The 19,094-nt window shown below is 35.1% G+C and overlaps 1 protein-coding gene across 1 annotated transcript; it reads left to right on the top strand.

Annotated features, from left to right (window-relative positions):
- Positions 1-6,669: 6,669 nt before the first annotated feature.
- LOC131984502 (major histocompatibility complex class I-related gene protein-like) lies at positions 6,670-18,620 on the top strand. Its single transcript, XM_059349339.1, has 8 exons — positions 6,670-6,939; positions 9,980-10,082; positions 13,918-14,184; positions 15,424-15,705; positions 16,086-16,388; positions 16,458-16,567; positions 16,893-16,952; positions 17,335-18,620. The coding sequence occupies exons 1-7, from the start codon at positions 6,925-6,927 to the stop codon at positions 16,941-16,943; spliced, it is 1,131 nt and encodes a 376-aa protein (XP_059205322.1). The 5' UTR covers positions 6,670-6,924; the 3' UTR covers positions 16,944-16,952; positions 17,335-18,620.
- Positions 18,621-19,094: the final 474 nt, after the last annotated feature.

The raw sequence follows: 19,094 nt of genomic DNA, 5'->3' as shown, positions 1-19,094 counted from the left end.
TCATCACATCCAGACTAGAAAACAAAGCAGCGTGGAGCCCTACTGTAAATTTACCTCTAAAGTTCTGGCTGTAAACTCCATGAGGCCAGTTTCAGTTTGATGATGATATACCAAGTAAAACTGGAGACAAGCTCAAATAGATTTAGTATAAAATGATAGAACTGGATGGAACCCTCTTATATGTTAGATTTGACACCTGTGGTCATATTTGTAACATTTAAAATTCTTTATTGAGCATGATAGTGTTTTGAAAGTTAAAAAAAGATTCAAAATCACATCTTATGTTGGACTAAAGGACTAAAAAAGACACAAAATTACCAAAGAAAGAGACAAAATGACTGAAAAAAGACACACAATGACCAAAAAAGACGCAAAAAGACATAAAATGACAAAAAAAAGACACAAAAAGACACAAAGTGACCAAAGAAAGACACAAAATAACTAAAAAGGACACAAAAAGACACAAAATGACTAAAAAACACACAGAATGACTAAAAAAGACACAAAATGACCAAAAACAGACACAAAATAACTAAAGAAGACACAAAATGACATAAAATGACTAAAAAAAGACACAAAAAGACACAAAATGACCAAAGAAAGACACAAAATAACTAAAAAGGACACAACAAAAGACACAAAAAAGACATAAAACGACACAAAATGACTAAAACAAAACACACGAGACACAAATAAAATACAGTCACACTACAAGAAAAAAACAGAGGATCACACACAATCACAAGATCACATTTATGTTGGTTTTTCTTTGTTTCTTTTTGGTTCAAAATGTTGATCCAGTAAGTCAGAATAAAACATCAATTATTATTAGGTCATATAGGTGAGGTTGTGCTGAAAAAATACATACCATCATGGCATTTAAACGTTTTTAAGTGGTGTAAACAGGCAGGATGAAAAGGATTCAAAAATGGACAAAATAGGCCAAAAAGACTCCAGAGAGTTAAAGTCAAAAGTATCTTTGCAGATATCATGAGCCGGTTAGTCGAGATAATCCACAGATCTCGTTGTGAAGGAGTTCAAGGATCTGAGGCTCATGTTTATGTGATGTCAGCAGTGAAAACAATTTTAGTTTGAAAGGTTCAGAGCCGATTTACAACAGTAGATGGCGTGCTGAGCAATTTACAACTCAGTCAACAGAGCAGAGTCATGGTGATCGGACCAGAAGAGCAAAATAATAATCTAGTGAAACATGATTTTAGTTTAAATGTTAATATATCTATTTCCTTATATACTTCATATATTATGGGTTAGTGCCAGTTTATGTTTAAAGAGTAAAGTTGTGTTTTATTTTTTATATGCTTAACTGGTAATACATTCATGTCCCATTAAAGGTATTTTTAGGTTTCATGGAGCAGTGACACTAAATACATTCATATTTGATTCTAATTAATTCTATTGTTCTTACTTTGATAAATACATATAACCAGAGTCATGGATCATCATGATGTTTTTGTCAAACTGACACCAACAGAGAGTCAGGTGACTCCTCAGGTGGTTTCCCCTGAGCAGTTCAAAGGCAGAAAGATTGATTTGTTTATGTAATAATCATGAATATTATTAACACCATTTATTATTGAGTTTCCCTTAATTGCATTGTAGAAATATCCAAACACGCAGCTAACATTATCTACCAATTAAAGTTATGTGTTAAGCACAAAAAGCTAAAATCTGTACAGTGTTAGTATTAATACACGTGTTTAGGTTTATAAATTGTATTAAAATATTTAATTAGGCTGTTCATCTGCAGCCTCAACCGGAGAAAAAAAAAGAAAAATACCGTCACACACACACACACACACATACACACATACACACACACATACACACACACACACACACACACACACGACAGACGGTGAATTAACAGTGTTATGAGTGTGTGTGTTCCAATAAAATAAAAGAGGTTCACATCAAAATTTTACACACTACATATCCAACAAATTTATATTTCTCATTTTTAAATATTGAAAACAAATGCAGTTTTTGCAATATGGAACCTTACCTAATTTTTCTTCCCAATCTATCAATTTCTGGACTCAGCTTGAACAATATATAGTTTAAAATCAAGATAAACATCTGAATTGTCTGTAGAAGTGTGATTATGTATTTTGTCCATGAAGAAAATGACATCACCTTTATTACAAACCTGTTCATTTTGTACGGCAAATTTCACATACACAAACGCAAATACATCAAAACTCCACCCAACTTGAGAAGTTTCTTGCATGAGTTTAAAGAGTTCATGAAATCTCTAACACTAACTGACACTAAACAAAGCATTGCATCCACAGATATATATGATATTTCCTGTCATTTTATTTATTCATTTATTTATGATTCTCTCTCCTTTTTTAAGTTTACTGGCATTACTAATAACCTTAATTTACCGTGATTTAGTTATTTATTGTTTATGTATTTCTGATGATAACTATATATTGGAGCACCTGTCTGCTGTTCTAGAATTGTTTGTATGTACAACCTGTTTTAATAAAGTTCATTAAATGAAAAAAAGAATGTGAGTGTGTGTGTGTGTGTGTGTGTGTGTGTGTGTGTTTTATTGGGCATGTATCTGATCCACCAACCAGCTAATATTTAATTGAGAAATCTTTGAAACAGATCTTATTATTTTCCTGCTGTCACTGAAACATCACAACAGAAGAAGGCAGAGAGCAAGCTGAGCTACAAAATCTTTATGAATTATAAACGTTCTGGTAACAACATTTGTAATAGTTTTGAATAAAATACATTTATAGATGACTATGGAGGTTTTAAATGATAAAATATTTCCACAATAAAGGGAAAACTGCCGTTTTGTTTGTTGAACAAACTACCTGTTAACAAAACATGAGTTCTTAAAGCCCTCTTGTGGCCAGAACGGGTAACTACAACAGGATACTACCGTCAAGGCAGACACAGTTACGTAGATATACTTCCGGCAAGCCCTTCCAAAATAATAGCTAAATAAATAAATGTAGTTACACACTGTGTCCACCGGAGGGCAGTGTTTACATGTGATTGTATAATAGGATTTACAAACTGTCATTCATTACCATAAACTCTACAAGTTTCAAGGCAGACATTTGAATGTGTGGCAAATACATTTGAAATAGTTTTTAATATGATATATTTATTTACTATGGAGGTTAGAAAGTAACAAAAACTGAAAAAAAACAGCTGTTTTGTTCAACAAACCGCCTATATATATATAAGATGCCAAAATTAAAGCCCAGCTTCGCCTGTCGCATATAGTGACGTTATTTCCGGTTCCGAGTAAACAAGGAATGCGGTTCATACTTTAAGATCTACTAGTTACCAAAATATCTTCACTGTGAACACAGTCTCACAGAGCTAGAGCATGAATTATATTTGAATAATTATTTTTCTTGTCAGTCAAAATGAGATGTACTGAGCCGGCATGTGATGCCATACCTAAGTTATTTAAATGTGAGTTCCCATTAGTCTTCAATGGTACTTCTGAACTGTGGCTGTCAGTCAGAGACAAGCCGGTAAGTCACCAAATTCCGATCATTTAATATAAATAAAATAAATAGTAAAAAGTGCCCAGGGATAATTTTCAATTTTGCATTGTTTTGTGTAGTTAGCTAGCTTTATTGCTAGCCGGCTAGTTGTTGTACTAGATTGCACTGTAAGCAGGTTATCTGTGGATGAATGGAGAACATAACTGTCTTAAAGCCCTCTTGTGGCCACAACGAGTAACTACAACAGGATACTACCGTCAAGGCAGACACAGTTACGTAGATATACTTCCGGCAAGCCCTTCCAAAATAACAGCGAAATAAATAAATGTAGTTACGCACTGTGTCCACCGGAGGGCAGTGTTTACATGTGATTGTATAAGGAGTTACAAACTGTCATTCATTACCATAAAGTCTACCAAGAGTCAAGGCAGACATTTAACTCTCCGGCGAATACATTTGTAATAGTTTTAATATGATATAGAAGACTATAAAGGTTAGAAAGAAACAAAAACTGGGTGAAAAAACAACAACAGCTGTTTTGTTAAACAAACCGCCTATTTAGACACAATGACACGTCCCACTGAGACTGTCATTTTTTTAATTTCAGATCTTTATTAATAACTAGAGACAAACAAACATTCAGGATATAAACAAGACATACAACGAAAAATGTCAGTTACAGTAACTGTAGATTAATATAATATATACATAAATAAATAAATGCGATATATATATATGCATAGTAAAATAATTAAAATATATATATACATAGTAAAATAATTCAAATATACATATATATATATACAAATATATATCAAAAATAAATAGTAAAACTGCCCCGGAATGATTTTCAATTTTTGCATTGTTTTGTGTAGTTAGCTAGCTTTATTGCTAGCTGGCTAGTTGTTGTGCTAGATTGCACTGTAAGCAGGTTATCTGTGGATGAGTGTAGAACTCAACTGTCTTTGGGAGAGTAAAACAATATTTATGACGTGAAAACACTAATATATATAAGAATATGCCGTTTTTTAAACGTTATTTATTTTTTAAACGTCTACATTTATATATTTGTAATCACGACGCCCTCTTGTGGCCACAACTAGTAACTACAACATCAATATCAAATTAGACAGAATAACATAATAGAACGTCCGATAAACCCTTTCAAAATAAAACCATTACAGTGACGGCGAGGTCTGATTGGGTAGTACTGATTGTGGAATCTGTGATGCCAGATTGAGAGTTTGCTGCTGAGACGGAAAGATCTCAGACAGTTATTTTTCTCCTGATTTGTCTTTCAGAAAAATGCCGTTTTTGTTCCAGAATATTTAGAAGACACGTTGCCGGTGATAAATGAGTCCAATATTTACTTTGGAGACTCTGGGACAAAAGACTCGGTCATCATCTCCGATCGCTTTAATTTCTCCCATTGTAATCAATAGACCTGCAGCTTGTCTAAAGGGGCGTGGCAGTAACTAAACCCACCTGACAGGTAAAGGAACTGACTGGTCAGTGAGCCGTCTCACTTCTAACCATCTAACTTCAACGTTTACACTCATTTATTGAAACAAGATGAAGAAGTTCCTCTCGTTGCTTCTCCTCTGTCATGTGGCATCTCCAGGTACGATCACCTTTTTAATCTCTGCTTCACTGTTCCAGTCAGCTCTGCATTTGTTCCTGCGCAGCTGATATTATTTACTTCCACTTCTACTTTTCCTTGTTATGACTATTTGTTTGTAACCGAATAACACTGAATGCACCATATTAACGATGTTTGTACTGATTGTATAATCATGTTTGTCCGACAGTAAAACACTCCTTGAAGTTTTTACAACTGGATCATCTGGATTCCCAAAAGTCTCATCAGAGTTTGTGGCTGTTGTTTTGGTTGATGATACACTCGAGAATGTGCTGAGCGAGAGTCAAAGCTTTTCAAAGCCTAAATTGACCATTTGAAGCAGCGCTTTAACCAAAGTGGAGGTACAGTATACTGTCATATTATGATGTATCTGGACTATGACAAGAGCTCTCTGCTGAGAAAAGGTAATATCACATGACCTGATATCATTTCATGGACACAATAATGTTTATACAATCTGCTGAAACTCAACCACTTTTACTGAGACTGAACCATCATTGTATTGTCGTTGATTTGATTTAACACACATCTTATTGCTTCTGTCTCCTCATTTCTCTATTTCTATTCCTCTTGATTTCTCCCTTTTTAACCCTCTTCTAATTCTTCTCTGCACAACATGGGTCAAAATGACCTGTATTAATTTTCCATGATATTAATACTTGCTGTGTGTTTCTGTGCTCTATCTTTTGATATCAACTTATTTTATGGTTGAATATTCCCAGTATTCTTTAAATATCTTGTTTTTGATAACAACAGATCATTATTTCCATTTTGCCTCTCATACTTTATGAAGAAAAAAAGTTTTTGTATTATTATATAGCTAACTACTTGGCTAAGAAGTTAGCTAAGTAGTTAGCTTAGCAAGCTACTTAGCCAAGACGTTAGCTCAGTAGTTAGCTTAGCAAGCTACTTGGCTGAAAAAAATGGATATGGGTCATTTTTGACCCATGTTGTGCATTAGAAGGATAGTGACACAAAAAGGGATTTTATTAAAAAATTAATCAAGGAAAATTAGGATGTATGATGATCAAAAACAAACTAATTGAGGAAAATCTGGAATACTGAATGATGAAAATATATTATATATAATATATATATATATATTGCAAAGATATAGAACATAAAAACTCTGTTGTGCATCAAAGGGTTAATGTCTTAATTTTTTCCTCTTCTCTCTCCTCTCTGCAGACCTTCCCTCAGTAAGAATGGTAAGGAATAATGACGGTTTTACTTATCATGAAGACATTTTTACTCCACTGTCCCCGGTTGTTGTAGTTTTAACTTCAACAAATTGAACTTGCATCACCTGTTCACAGTTCTATTCAGTGTTAATCTCTCACTTGAATCTTGAGGCTAGAGTGTGTTTCCTTATGTTACCACTAGAGAGCAACATAACTCTGAAATGAGTCAGCTGAGAGAGAAGTCACTGCAGTGAAACAAGCTGCCAGAGCAACATTCCTCAGTCTTTCCAGCTACAACTTCCTTTAGAGTCTTTAGAGTCAGGTTCATCAATATCACTTCATCTAAACTCTCTAACCTGCTTTCCCCTCCGTATCTCTCACTCCAAAATTAATCTTAAATCATGTCACACATCATAATCTGTGCTGACTTTTATTTCTCCCATTGGACCTGCAGCTCGTCTCCTAAAGGGGCGTGGCAGTAACTGAGCCACCTGACAGGTTCAGGGACTGAGAGGTCAGTGAGCCGTCTCTCTTGGTACCTGTCTCTGTTTACACTCCTTTATTGAGAAGATGAAGAAGTTCCTCTCGTTGCTTCTCCTCTGTCATGTGGCATCTCCAGGTACCATCACCTTTTAATCTCTGCTTCACTTTTCCAGTCAGCTCTGCATTTGTTCCTGAGCAGCTGATATTATCTATTTTAACATCTAACCCTTGATATGACTATTATTGTAACCGAATAACACTGAATGCTCCATATTCAAGATGTTTGTACTGATTGTTAAATCTCAAGTCCCTAAACAGCCCGTAGCATCACCCTGTCACTCAGGAGGTTGCCACTCCCCCCAAGTCTATAAAGCCAGCCCTCCAGGCCTGTGATTCCCTCTGATGTCCCTCCAAACACCAGCCAGAACAAAGAGGATGGATTTGTGTTCTTGTTATACGAGATTCCTGAGTTTATTCCTGTTTTCAAGTAGATGAAAACCATTGTGGATGCATTAATGGAGTAAAGGAGTAACTTGATTTATTAGTAAAGCTATTGTTTGATATTATCAGATAAATTATGTTTTTGTATTCCATTTTACCAGACAGTGAAACACTCTGACTAAATAAATAGTTGAACAGCATCCTGGAACCTGTTTAAATGTGCACCACATCAGATGTTCACTGAACCAACGTCACCGCAGCAAACAGTCCTTTTCACTGATTGTATCACCTTGTTTTTCCGACAGTTAAACATTCCTTGGAGATCTTCTTAACTGGATCTCCTGGTGATAAATTCAGGTATTGATCAGCAGAGAGCAGAAAGAGGTTTGGTCAACCAGAGCTCAAGCCTCAAAGTAACAAACAATATTGTGAGGAAGCATCAACTCCCTCACCAGCTGTTGCTTAAACCCCTTTTTCTTTAACTAAAGTGCACAGACTCACACATAGTTTTCTTTGTTTCCTTTATTTTGCATCAAATGGTTAGAGGATGAATTTAGAAATACAAATTATTTACTTTGCATGAAGCTCAGTTTTAAGTTAAAGCCATCACCTGTCCTTTGAGTCCTTTTAACGGAGGCCATCTTGTGCTGGTGCTTAAAGAGGAAGCAGCCTCAGTTGCAGCCCTTTTATCATGTATGTGTATGGAAGTAAATCTGTGTCATCGGAGTTTGAAATAAAAAAAGACGTTGAATTTCTAGCACTGAATATTTATGCATTGAAATTATATATCTGAATGTTTTTCAACGTTAAAAATTCAACCTTAAAACATTTTTTGAGGTTGAATTTTTTGAGGTTGAATTTTTAACGAAAAACATTCAGATACATAATTTCAATGCATAAATATTCAGTGCTAGAAATTCAACGTCTTTTTTATTTCAGACTCCGATGACACAGATTTACTTCCATATATATGTGAGTATGTGGGTACTTGCATCTGATTGGTCAAAGGATGTGTCATGAAAATGACAGCTAAATAATATAAATCTTGAATGATAAAGAAATGATTTACTTAATTTAAATGTATGACATTAATGATCACATATTGAATAAATGAAGTGGGGTTTGTTGGTGTGAGCAAACTAAGAATAACTGTATATTTGTGTTTAACCTTGTCACCTCTCATGTTATAGTGCCGACCTGATAGGCCACTTTGAACTGGCAAGGCGGCTCTCATACTACATATATGAGTGACATGACAGAGGCAGAGTCTGATAGAGGGAGAGTGGCGTCTCTACTGTTTCAGCTGGGACCAGTTTTTTTTATTAATATTTTATTTTGTCTTGTTCTATTTTTTTGAGACTGAAAATTAAAGTCTGAGTTATTTTTCATCATAACTCCTGGCTATTGTGATGTTTTTTTGTCCTCCCCAAGTCTCACTATGTTTCCCTGCACCTCACATTACAACAAATATAAATACTACAATGTCTGGATAAAAGATGTGACAGATTGATTTGTTTGTGTAATAATCATGAATGTTATTGTCTCAGTTGGAATAGTGAGAACAAAAGATCTAAGTTTCTTATTAAACCCAGTTCTATAACTTTTTATAAAGTGCTTCAACAGCAATAAGAGAGGGTAGAAACAGAGAAGCTATATGAAGAGACAAAGCAAAATGAAAAGCAGGATCATGTGTTCAAACATCAACAGAGGTGTTCAATTTCTGTTGTTTGAGCAGTTTTCAGCGTCCACAGCTTCAAATCAGCTCAGCAGCATTTATTCTGTAGGACAGAGCTGACCTGATCTGATGCTTGTGTTTAAGAAACTCTCTGACTCGCTTTCTGCTCCAGTTTTATTTATTTTATTTGTTTATTAAACTCCAATGAGGTGAAATATTGTTTCATGGAAACCATCTTGTGTTTTATTCTATTGTTTGTCCTGATAGTTGAGCTAATGTGTGCCAACAGCAGTGTGCAGGCCTGTAGTGGAGCTAAACTAAACACTTTAACATACTGACATATTTCATAGAGCAGCTCATTAGATAAGAACTCCAGAGGGGATTTAATATGTTCCTCTCCATCTCATTTAATAAGCAGATGGTTTGACTGCTCACATATCTGTTTAAAATAACAGATAATGACAGTCTGTACTGCTGCACATCAACTGCAGCTTTGAACCACTGGGGGCAGCACCTCACCACATTTACTCACTATAACATCCATCAAACCAAACTTGGATTTGTTGTTTGTTGTGGATATTTAGATCAGGACTGTTTTAAATCCCAGGGCAGCCATACAGAACAAAAGAACAATAAGACACTAGTGAATCCCCACAAACTGCAGAGTGTCTGATCTGTAGCTGACAGTGACCTCTGACCTGCCACAACATTTCTGCACATTTCATTAGTCTGCAAAACATTTTTACAAGATGTGAGCAGCAGAAAGTATAAAACTCCTTTCATATGTGGACAAAGTAGAGAAATAAAAGCCAAGCCCCGCATGTCTCCCCTTCCTCTTACAGGCTGAAGTAACATCATATACTTTCACTTTCAGTTCATAACCTGTCTCAGTCTGTTTTACTGAGATACGAGTGACGTCATGCTCAGAATAAATTCCCATTGGCTCAGATGAAGGTTTGTGTCAGCGCCCCCTCATGTTTTATTCATACAGTCTCATGTTTGATCCTCATTTCAACCCTGATTCTCGAGGTTGAAGGACGATATCTGTTTCTCTCTTCAGACAAACACACAAAGCTTCACTCTGCTGAATCTTCAGACGGTCACAGTGAAGATGTTGGCTGCTCTGGTTGTCCTGGTAACAGCCCTGCATGGCGCTGCGGCAAGTGAGTCAACATTGTTTTGTTGCTTTATTGTAAAAGAAAAAAATGCTTAATGTCTTTCTATACTGTATTTATGAGTTTCAGCGTTTTACGGTTGTCTTTTATGTTTATTTCCTGGACTTTGTTAGAAAAATTGCATGAGGAAACCTTGAAAATTGATAATCTGTCACCAACAGAAAAAACCTCACCATTTTTCTGCACATTCGTTGATGGGGAAATGAAGAGCTGGAGACTTCCAAGTCTCTCAGTTTAACAAAAGTTTTATTACAATACGTCAAAAAATGTGCACTTTACAGAGATCTCCGGATTCAAATTAACTCATGTCCCTGAATACAAACAGACGTGTTTCAGTTCGTGAAGTCTGAACCCCGACTCTCTCCCTGAACCCATTAAAATACTAACATTTGTTTACAAAACATGCTGGTCGATTTCTTCCAGGAAGTCCCGCCTTCTTGATCCGCTCATTTGCCAGTTTTAATGCATACAACGGCACGTCATGCCACCTGGTTGCTTGCTGCCGAAACCAGGCCTTGCCCTGACCTACTAACAAACTTGTTAGCACAAACATTTTTCCTTGTTATGACTTACAGAGATTCTCACACGGGATTTTCATTCGGCCTTCTGTGGTCTCCCCTCTCCAGACACACATACACACACACACACTCACAAATGCACACACACACACAGCAAAAACTGTGCATCAATATATCTGGATGTCATTCTTTGTGATTTATAGAATCTTAATCAGTTTAAGCCAATGAAGTATATGTCAACAAAGTAATCATAGTTTTCTACATCAATATTAACACACAAACACAATCAATGTATCAAAATCATATTACCTGATTAATATAAATGCATAGACAAAGAGGAAAAGAGAGGAAGACAGTAACATTTCATTTTCAACAAGTATAATATTCAAATTATTCTAACAACTTCTGTGTATATTATATAAATATTAATAAATAACAAACCCATCATGTTAAAGTTGACGTTAGTAAATCCTGTCTGTTCACCTCATTGAATGATCCTATAAAAAGATTTCTCGGTTCCTGTTGAACTTTTGTAAAGAGGGATAGTCAATACTGTAATCCTGAAAAGGGCAGAAGTGTGTTTTCCTTAACTTTTATATATTTTATTCGGCTCATTATTTTATACTATCAGGACCATTAAGACCGATACGGTCTGATCCATGTTAATGTTAAAATGGCAGCATGACTTTGCAGCAACAGTCCAGCCCACATTTAGACAAATAAATAAAACAACAACATGAAGAAAGACTTTTAAACTAAACGGTTCTTGTCCATAACTATTTTTAATGCTCTTATTCAAGATATAAGTTGTTAACGGTCGTTTCTTCTATAAAGTGTGCCGCTATTATTCCGTCTGAAATGTTTAATTTCCTGTTGGAGTCTTCTCGGGACTTCCCTCAACATAAATGTGACGTCATGTTGGGTCAACCCGTTTATCTGAACACTTAGTTTTTCTTATCTCTCTATATCTAGTCTTTTTGGGACATGGACTGCTGTTTTAGCACTAGAGTCCATTATAATTCAGGGAAAAACAGGAGTCCCATGTGTCCAAAGACCTAATACTGTATGATAAGAAAAATGCTCTCAGAAACTACAAGGAGCATAATTAAGTGTTTGGTATCTTTATGAACTCAGAACAAACTGAATATAAAACTATATGCACACATATGTAGTGGAAAAAATCATATTATTTTTATTTTTATCCAACATGTCAAATGATATCGTTGTTTTCCTGCTGAAGCCAAACAACTTCCTGCTCTGTTGGTACAATATTTAATATTTTTCACTTATGTGTGTAAACAGAATTACTTGTTTACTTGAGTAATTACTTGACTGTAACATGATATATTTATATGAATTATATAAATATATAACTTAAATGTACACTCCCAACACAAAACATAAACTATAATCTGTAACTAAAGAATAATATTTTATGATTAAAGAGAATTATGAAGAAAGTAACATTATATAACCTGGCCCCCTCATAATAAATAAATTAATAAATAAATTGTAAACATTGATTATTTGTGAGAATAAAATAAATTCATATTGTGATATTATTTGTCCTTTATATATTTTCTCAATGTGCATTATATTTTAAAAATATACATATTTTAAGCCGTTCCCTAAATAATTCCACAGTTTAAATTCACGTACTGAAAGACACATCTGCTTTAATGTCGCACGTCAAGCTGTTTAGTAGAGAGAGACCAATAAATCAGCCATGGATATTATTTTCTGATATCAGGTTATGGCAGATAAATATGTGTCAAATATAGAGATGAACTAACTTAGTTTGAGGCTCTGAAACAGTTTCACCTTTACATCGTTTGTCCACCAGAGAAACAGTTTTATCATTAAACTGGGACTTTCCCTCCTCTCTATGGATCTTTGCCACAAAATTTTTTTTTATGTTACCTGTCTATATTTTTAAGTTACTGTCGACTTTTAGATCAGATTTTAAAATAAATAAATGTGATGAATTAACAGTGATATTTATTCTTGGACAGTTCTGCAAAACCTTCTTTGGTGTGACCAGTGCAGATTTTTTAAAGTTGATCTAAACACAGAAATCTGATCTACATGCATTCAGACAACAGAGGACAGTGGAGGATTATTAAATAGATGATCAGCAAAACTCATAGAAAACTGTAGAAAGTTTATTCTGTTCAAACTTTAAAATAATCTGTAAAGACTTCTAGTATCAGGACTAAGAGCAAATAATGATCACTTCATGATGGAGGGAATTTAGATATTAAACCAGTTTATAACTGATACTAAACTAAAACTGTACAGAATGACGACATGACAGATAAACATCTTATTTATTAAAGCTTCATTAAATATAGAGTTTTATGGACTTGTCATTAAATACAAAACATTTGGTTTTACACAACATTTTGGTTTCATCTTGATGCTGAGAGTGAAACCTAAATATAATCCTTCAGTTTACATAAATAAATAAATATAAAAGTGAGTGGCGCAACGGGTCAGATATTTGTTTTTCTTGTTGGTTTTATTTATTTATTTTTTTAAATTAAAAAATTATACTCAAACTTCGGAAAATCCACCAACCCTCTGACAACACCACAAACATGAAATCAGTTATTACTTGAATATAAAAAATGGAAACAATAATAGAAAAGAGCAAAACAAAACTCTTGTAAACTGTAGAAGGAGAAGTGTTGTGACTTTTTAGCTTCAAATTAGTTTTTCAAAACCTCAGGAGAAGAAACACAAGTTGTAATTGGACCCAATTTAGTATTAAATAGAGCTTGTAGGGCATTTTATATCATAAAATCTAATCTAGAAAATATATAATTTGTCAAATATAGAAAAGGAAATTGCTGAATTTTTATTTTGGGTCAGAGGTTTGTGTTTTCAGATTTCTAACTAATCCAATAATGAGGAGCATAAACTTCTAATGATGCATCCTGAAGAATAAATGATCCACTGACTGGAAACTAAACTGGTTTTCCTGCTGTAAATTAATAAATTATCTTGTTTTTACAAAAAAAAAATGTGTCAATGAGAGTCAAGTACACAACTGCATGACCTAAATATGTGACTTGTTTAATATTTTATTTCAGAATTAATTCAGTTTTCAAGATAAAATAATCAGAAATATTAACAATATGAAAAATCTATAAATGTATTTTTGTATTTATTAGAGTATAAAACAGATTATTAGGATGTCTCAAATGTATTGTCATCTTTTTGATTCTGTGTGAAAGAAAATAAGATTAAGTTCTTGATGAAACTGTGATATAAAAACTGAAATGATGACTTCTTTTCTCTTCCAGTGACTCACTCTCTGCAGTATTTCAGCACTGCATCGTCTCAAGTCCCAAACTTCCCAGAGTTTGTGGGTGTTGGTTTGGTTGATGAGATTGAGATGGTTCACTATGACAGTAACAGCAGGAAAGCAGAACCCAAACAGGACTGGATGAGCGAAGCCACAGCAGGAGATCCTCAGTACTGGCAGAGACAGACTGAGAGCTTTATGGGTGCCCAGCGGAACTACAAAAACAACATTGAAGTTGTAAAGCAGCGCTTCAACCAAACTGGAGGTTTGTTTATGTTTCACTTTCTACTGATAAAATGTTGTTTATTGTGTTGTATAGTGTATAACACTTTAACAACACACAGCTGATGTGTCCATCCCATAATATACCTTTATATACTGTAGAAGTACACATTATATTTGATTATTTCACTTCACCACAGTGTGTGTAGGCCATAATATATGTATATAGTGCTGAAACAGTTAGTCTATAAATCGTTTGGATGATCAACAGAAGATTAATTAACACAAATTTTGTCAAACAAATGATCATTAAAGTCTTTTAATCAGCAAAAATGTCAAATAGTTTCTAGTTCCAGTTTCCCAAATATGAGAATATTCTATTTTTTTTTTTTTAAATCATTTTATATTAAATACTGTTCAGTGTTGGTCAAATAAAAAAAGCAATTTGAAGATTTCTCCCTTTGCTCTGGGGACTTTTACTGGACATTTTTAATAATTTTCTGACATTTTACAGTGTAAATAATTAATGATTAATTGAAAAATAGTTGTTACATAATCAATGATAACAGTAATTAATTTGAGTCACAAATATCTATTAGAACTACAGATGAGATTAGATCAGATTAACTTTACTTGACCATGGTGGGTCTGTTCCATAAATAACATCTATAGTGATGAAACAATCACTCAATTAATTGATTAGTTGATTGAAAGAAAATTAATTGACACGAATTTTGATAATCAAATAATGATTTAAGTCTTTTATTAAACAGAAACAGTCTAGTGTGTAGTTTCTCTCAGGAAGAGGACTTTGTTGGACTGATCCACTGGCTGCAGGGTCTCAGTGGCTGTAACGTTCAGTCCAGGTTCAGGTTTAATCTGAGTCTGATAATCAGGACTCCACCTCAGTGTGTGTGTCTGTTCCTGCAGCTCACATGAAGCCACACCACCTTCAACAGTGGAGACAAACTGCTGGTCTCCATGGAGACAGTGTGTCTCTGTGGTTAAAGAAAAGAGGATATGAAGTGTGTTAGGATGTCCCTCTGTTTCCCAGCAGTCTCTGCCTCTCTGTCTCTCTCTGAGACGTCCACACTGTCCACATGATGACTGGCTGTAAGTGGTTGTCATGGAGACAGTATCAGCAGGAGGTGTAGATTGTGTGTCTTAGTGTCTGTGGATCAGTGTGTCTCTGTGGTAAAGATGTGATATCAGCTGGTAATAGATGACTGGGCTGTGATCTCACTCTGGTTTACTGCAGTGTCTCTGTCTCTCTGTCTCTCAGGGGTCCACATGTTCCAGGTGATGTATGGATGTGAATGGGATGATGAGACTGGTGAGGTCAAAGGTTTTTCGTTTCAGGAAGCTTATGATGGAGAAGACTTCATATCATTAGACCTGAAGACGGAGACATGGGTCGCTCCAAAACAAGAGGCTGTCATCAGCAAACACAGTTGGGATAATAACAAAGCTTTAATGGCTCAGAGAAAGCACTACCTCACCCAGATTTGTCCTGAGTGGCTGAAGAAGTACGTGGACTCCGGGAGGAGCTCTCTGCTGAGAAAAGGTAGAGTCACATGACCTGATGTAGTTTCATGAACACCACAATGTTAATATGCCTTCTGTGTTTCCAACCATCAGTAACATTACAATAAATATAAACCATACAGAGGCTGAATCTGTCTCAGTTTAAACACATTTCTTTTTCTCTCTGGTCTCTTTATTTCTCTGACTCATCACATTTATCCCCACTCGTCTTTCTCACACTCACTGTCCACTGCACTTTTTAATCTGTCTCACCTCTCTTCATCTGTCTTTTCCCTTCTGTCTCTCTTCTTTTATCAATTAATGAGATGTATTCACATTGTATAGATACTGTGTCTATAGTGTATTAAGGTAGTGATAGTAATAAAGAACCTATAAACTGTGTCTCTCTCCTCTCTGCAGACCTTCCCTCAGTGTCTCTCCTCCAGAAGACTCCCTCCTCTCCAGTCAGCTGCCACGCTACAGGTTTCTACCCTGAGGCAGCCATGATGTTCTGGAGGAAAGATGGAGAGGAGCTTCATGAGGACGTGGAGCTCGGAGAGATCCTCCCCAACCACGATGGATCCTTCCAGATGAGTGTTGACCTGGACCTCTCATCAGTCAAACCTGAAGACTGGACCAGGTACGAGTGTGTGTTTCATCTCTCTGGTGTGAAGGACGACATCGTCACCAGACTGGACAAAGCAGTGATCAGGACCAACAGAGGTAAGTGGCGTCAACATCAGCTCCATCCAGGAGAGGAGACAAAGTGAGAATGTTCTGTGTTGGTTCCAGTTTCTCCCTCAGAGTTTCCTGCTGCTGCTGTTATTGGAGTTTGTGTGGGATTGATGCTGCTTCTTGCACTCTGCATCACTGGACTCTTCTTCTGGAAGAAAACAAGAATGGTAAGTGTATGGTAATGGTAAATAATAACGGTTTTACTTATCATGAAGACATTTTTACTCCACTGTCCCCGGTTGTTGTAGTTTTAACTTCACTGTTTCAGCACAGAACACCATCTAGAAGATAATGTTTAATTAAAAACAAGTAACAGTTTGACTTGATATTCAGTAGAACACGGTACTGTTTTAATACCTTCATCTCTTATTTATATTCCGGGATTCAAGCCTGCAAACTGTAAGTATTATGTCAGAATATCTGTCTGTCCCTCTCTCTTTAATAAATACTCTTATAGTTTTTAATTCAACTACTAACAATTTTCTCTAACAGCTTCTGAACATTCATCCTCTCCAACTCCTGTGGACAATGATCAGCTCCTGACTGATCACAGTGAGTACTTCATCATGTCAACAATGTGCAAACACTGTGGGCAGATTCCCTCCTCTGATGCTCCTCCTAAAACTAGCAACTCTTTACTGTCATACTCATATAATACTCTCATAAATATAAGTCTGTCTTTGGTAAAACCTTGAATTCTTCAAGTCTTAAACAACTCTTCACTGTTCAAATGGCTGATATATTTACATAATAAATTCTTATTATTAGCCAAGTGATCCAGTATAGTTAGAGGTAACAGCTGAAACTAAGATTTTATGATAATATTAACTGAAAACTTTACATTTTGGTCCAAACATACTGCATATAATGTGACAGCAAATACTCCATGATGATATCAACACTGAGTCCAGGTTCCTTTGTCCTCTCTTTACAGCGATTCAGTGAAGATTAGAAGAAGAAGCGTAACTCCAGTGAAGTGGTTGGGGCATCAATATTTTATTAGCTTATGTTATGCGACATAAATATGTATAAACAAAATTTGTTTACTTTAAATCTAACTTGTCAAGTGTACAGTATTCAGATCTCTTACTTCAGTAAAAGTACTAATACCACACTGTGAAATTACTCCACTGCAAGTAAAAGTCCTGCATTCAAAACTTACTGAAGTAAAAGTACAAAAGTATCAGCATCAAAATGTACTTAAAGCATTAAAAGTAAAAGTACTCGTTATGCAGAACCGCAACACTGAGATTGTTTTATATGTTCCAAATAATTTATATATTTATATGAGCAGTTTTTAATTTAGTAAAGATATGGCTTATTTTAACTACTTAATATACTGTGATGAGGTTTAATTTTTTTTTTCAAAGTCTAAGCATTTTAAATGTATCATGTTTTTTATGTTACTGAAGCTGGCAGATAAATGTAGTGGAGTAAAAAGTACAATATTTGCCTCTAAAATGTTGTGGAGTAGAAGTATAAAGTTACATAAAATGGAAATACTCAAGTAAAGTACAAGTAGCTCAAAACTGAACTTGAGTAAATGTACTTAGTTACATTCCACCACTGCACACAACACACAACCATGTTTCCAGTGCAGAATCTTGGGGCTTTTACATATCAAATTCATGTTATTCAGTCATGTGATCTCTTGTCTTTGGTGATGATTAGCATTGATGACATGTCATGTAACGATATGAAGAGATAATGAACATCGAGTGGGTCACTATCATGAAATGATCTCTGACATGGTGATGCTGGACCCAGAGGCAAAGTGGAGGGTGTTGAATAAGCTTTTAATTTTTTTTAATTTGCCACAGCTGTTGAGGATTTCTTTCTGCGTATTGATATGATTGGACATGATCCTACAGAGTCCATGATCAGAACTATATCCATAGCAAGTCTCTATACATAGCAACGTTCTGTTATACCTCTCAACAGTCTGTTGTTCAGAAATAACAGACCCTACAATGCCATCATCGACCAATTAGAATCCAGTATTCACCAACCACATGTAATAAACTTTATTGCATATTGCCATTTTTATTTATTTTTTTGTAAAATTGAGGTGTCAATCTATTTGTAAAAAGTCTATTTTTTTAAATTCAATGGATGTTTTTTAGGCTAAATGTGTTCTTTGTCTCATATTGTGTTTGATAAGACCAGAACCAAACATGTAAAACATGTTTTAAACACATATTAAACATTTTTCACACACAAGGGGCTGGACAGTTTATTTCCCTGAGTTTATAATTTACTTTGAATTGTTTCTTTATGTTCATTTCACTGGTGATTTATACAAGCTGAATGTTCTCAGTTCTCAGACACTGATAGAAGACTTCATGTTGTAGAAATAATCTCCAGTCTTAATTAACATTTTTTCCCATTTGGTGAACTGGAAATTATCTTGAGGTGCTGCTACATTTTCTCCTATTTTCCTGCATTTCAGTGTTATTTCTTTGAGGGAAATGTTTTATTTTCTGTGGCAACTAAAGTTCAAGTTCAACAAATTGAACTTGCATCACCTGCTCACAGTTCGATTCAGTGTTAATCTCTCACTTGAATCTTGAGGCTAGAGTGTGTTTCCTTATGTTACCACTAGAGAGCAACATAACTCTGAAATGAGTCAGCTGAGAGAGAAGTCACTGCAGTGAAACAAGCTGCCAGAGCAACATTCCTCAGTCTTTCCAGCTA

Source organism: Centropristis striata, chromosome 14 (genome assembly GCF_030273125.1).
Source record: "Centropristis striata isolate RG_2023a ecotype Rhode Island chromosome 14, C.striata_1.0, whole genome shotgun sequence".
NCBI classification, from domain to species: Eukaryota; Metazoa; Chordata; class Actinopteri; order Perciformes; family Serranidae; genus Centropristis; species Centropristis striata.
Note: the sequence above shows the minus strand (reverse complement) of the source record. Positions and strands in the feature narration are given on the sequence as shown.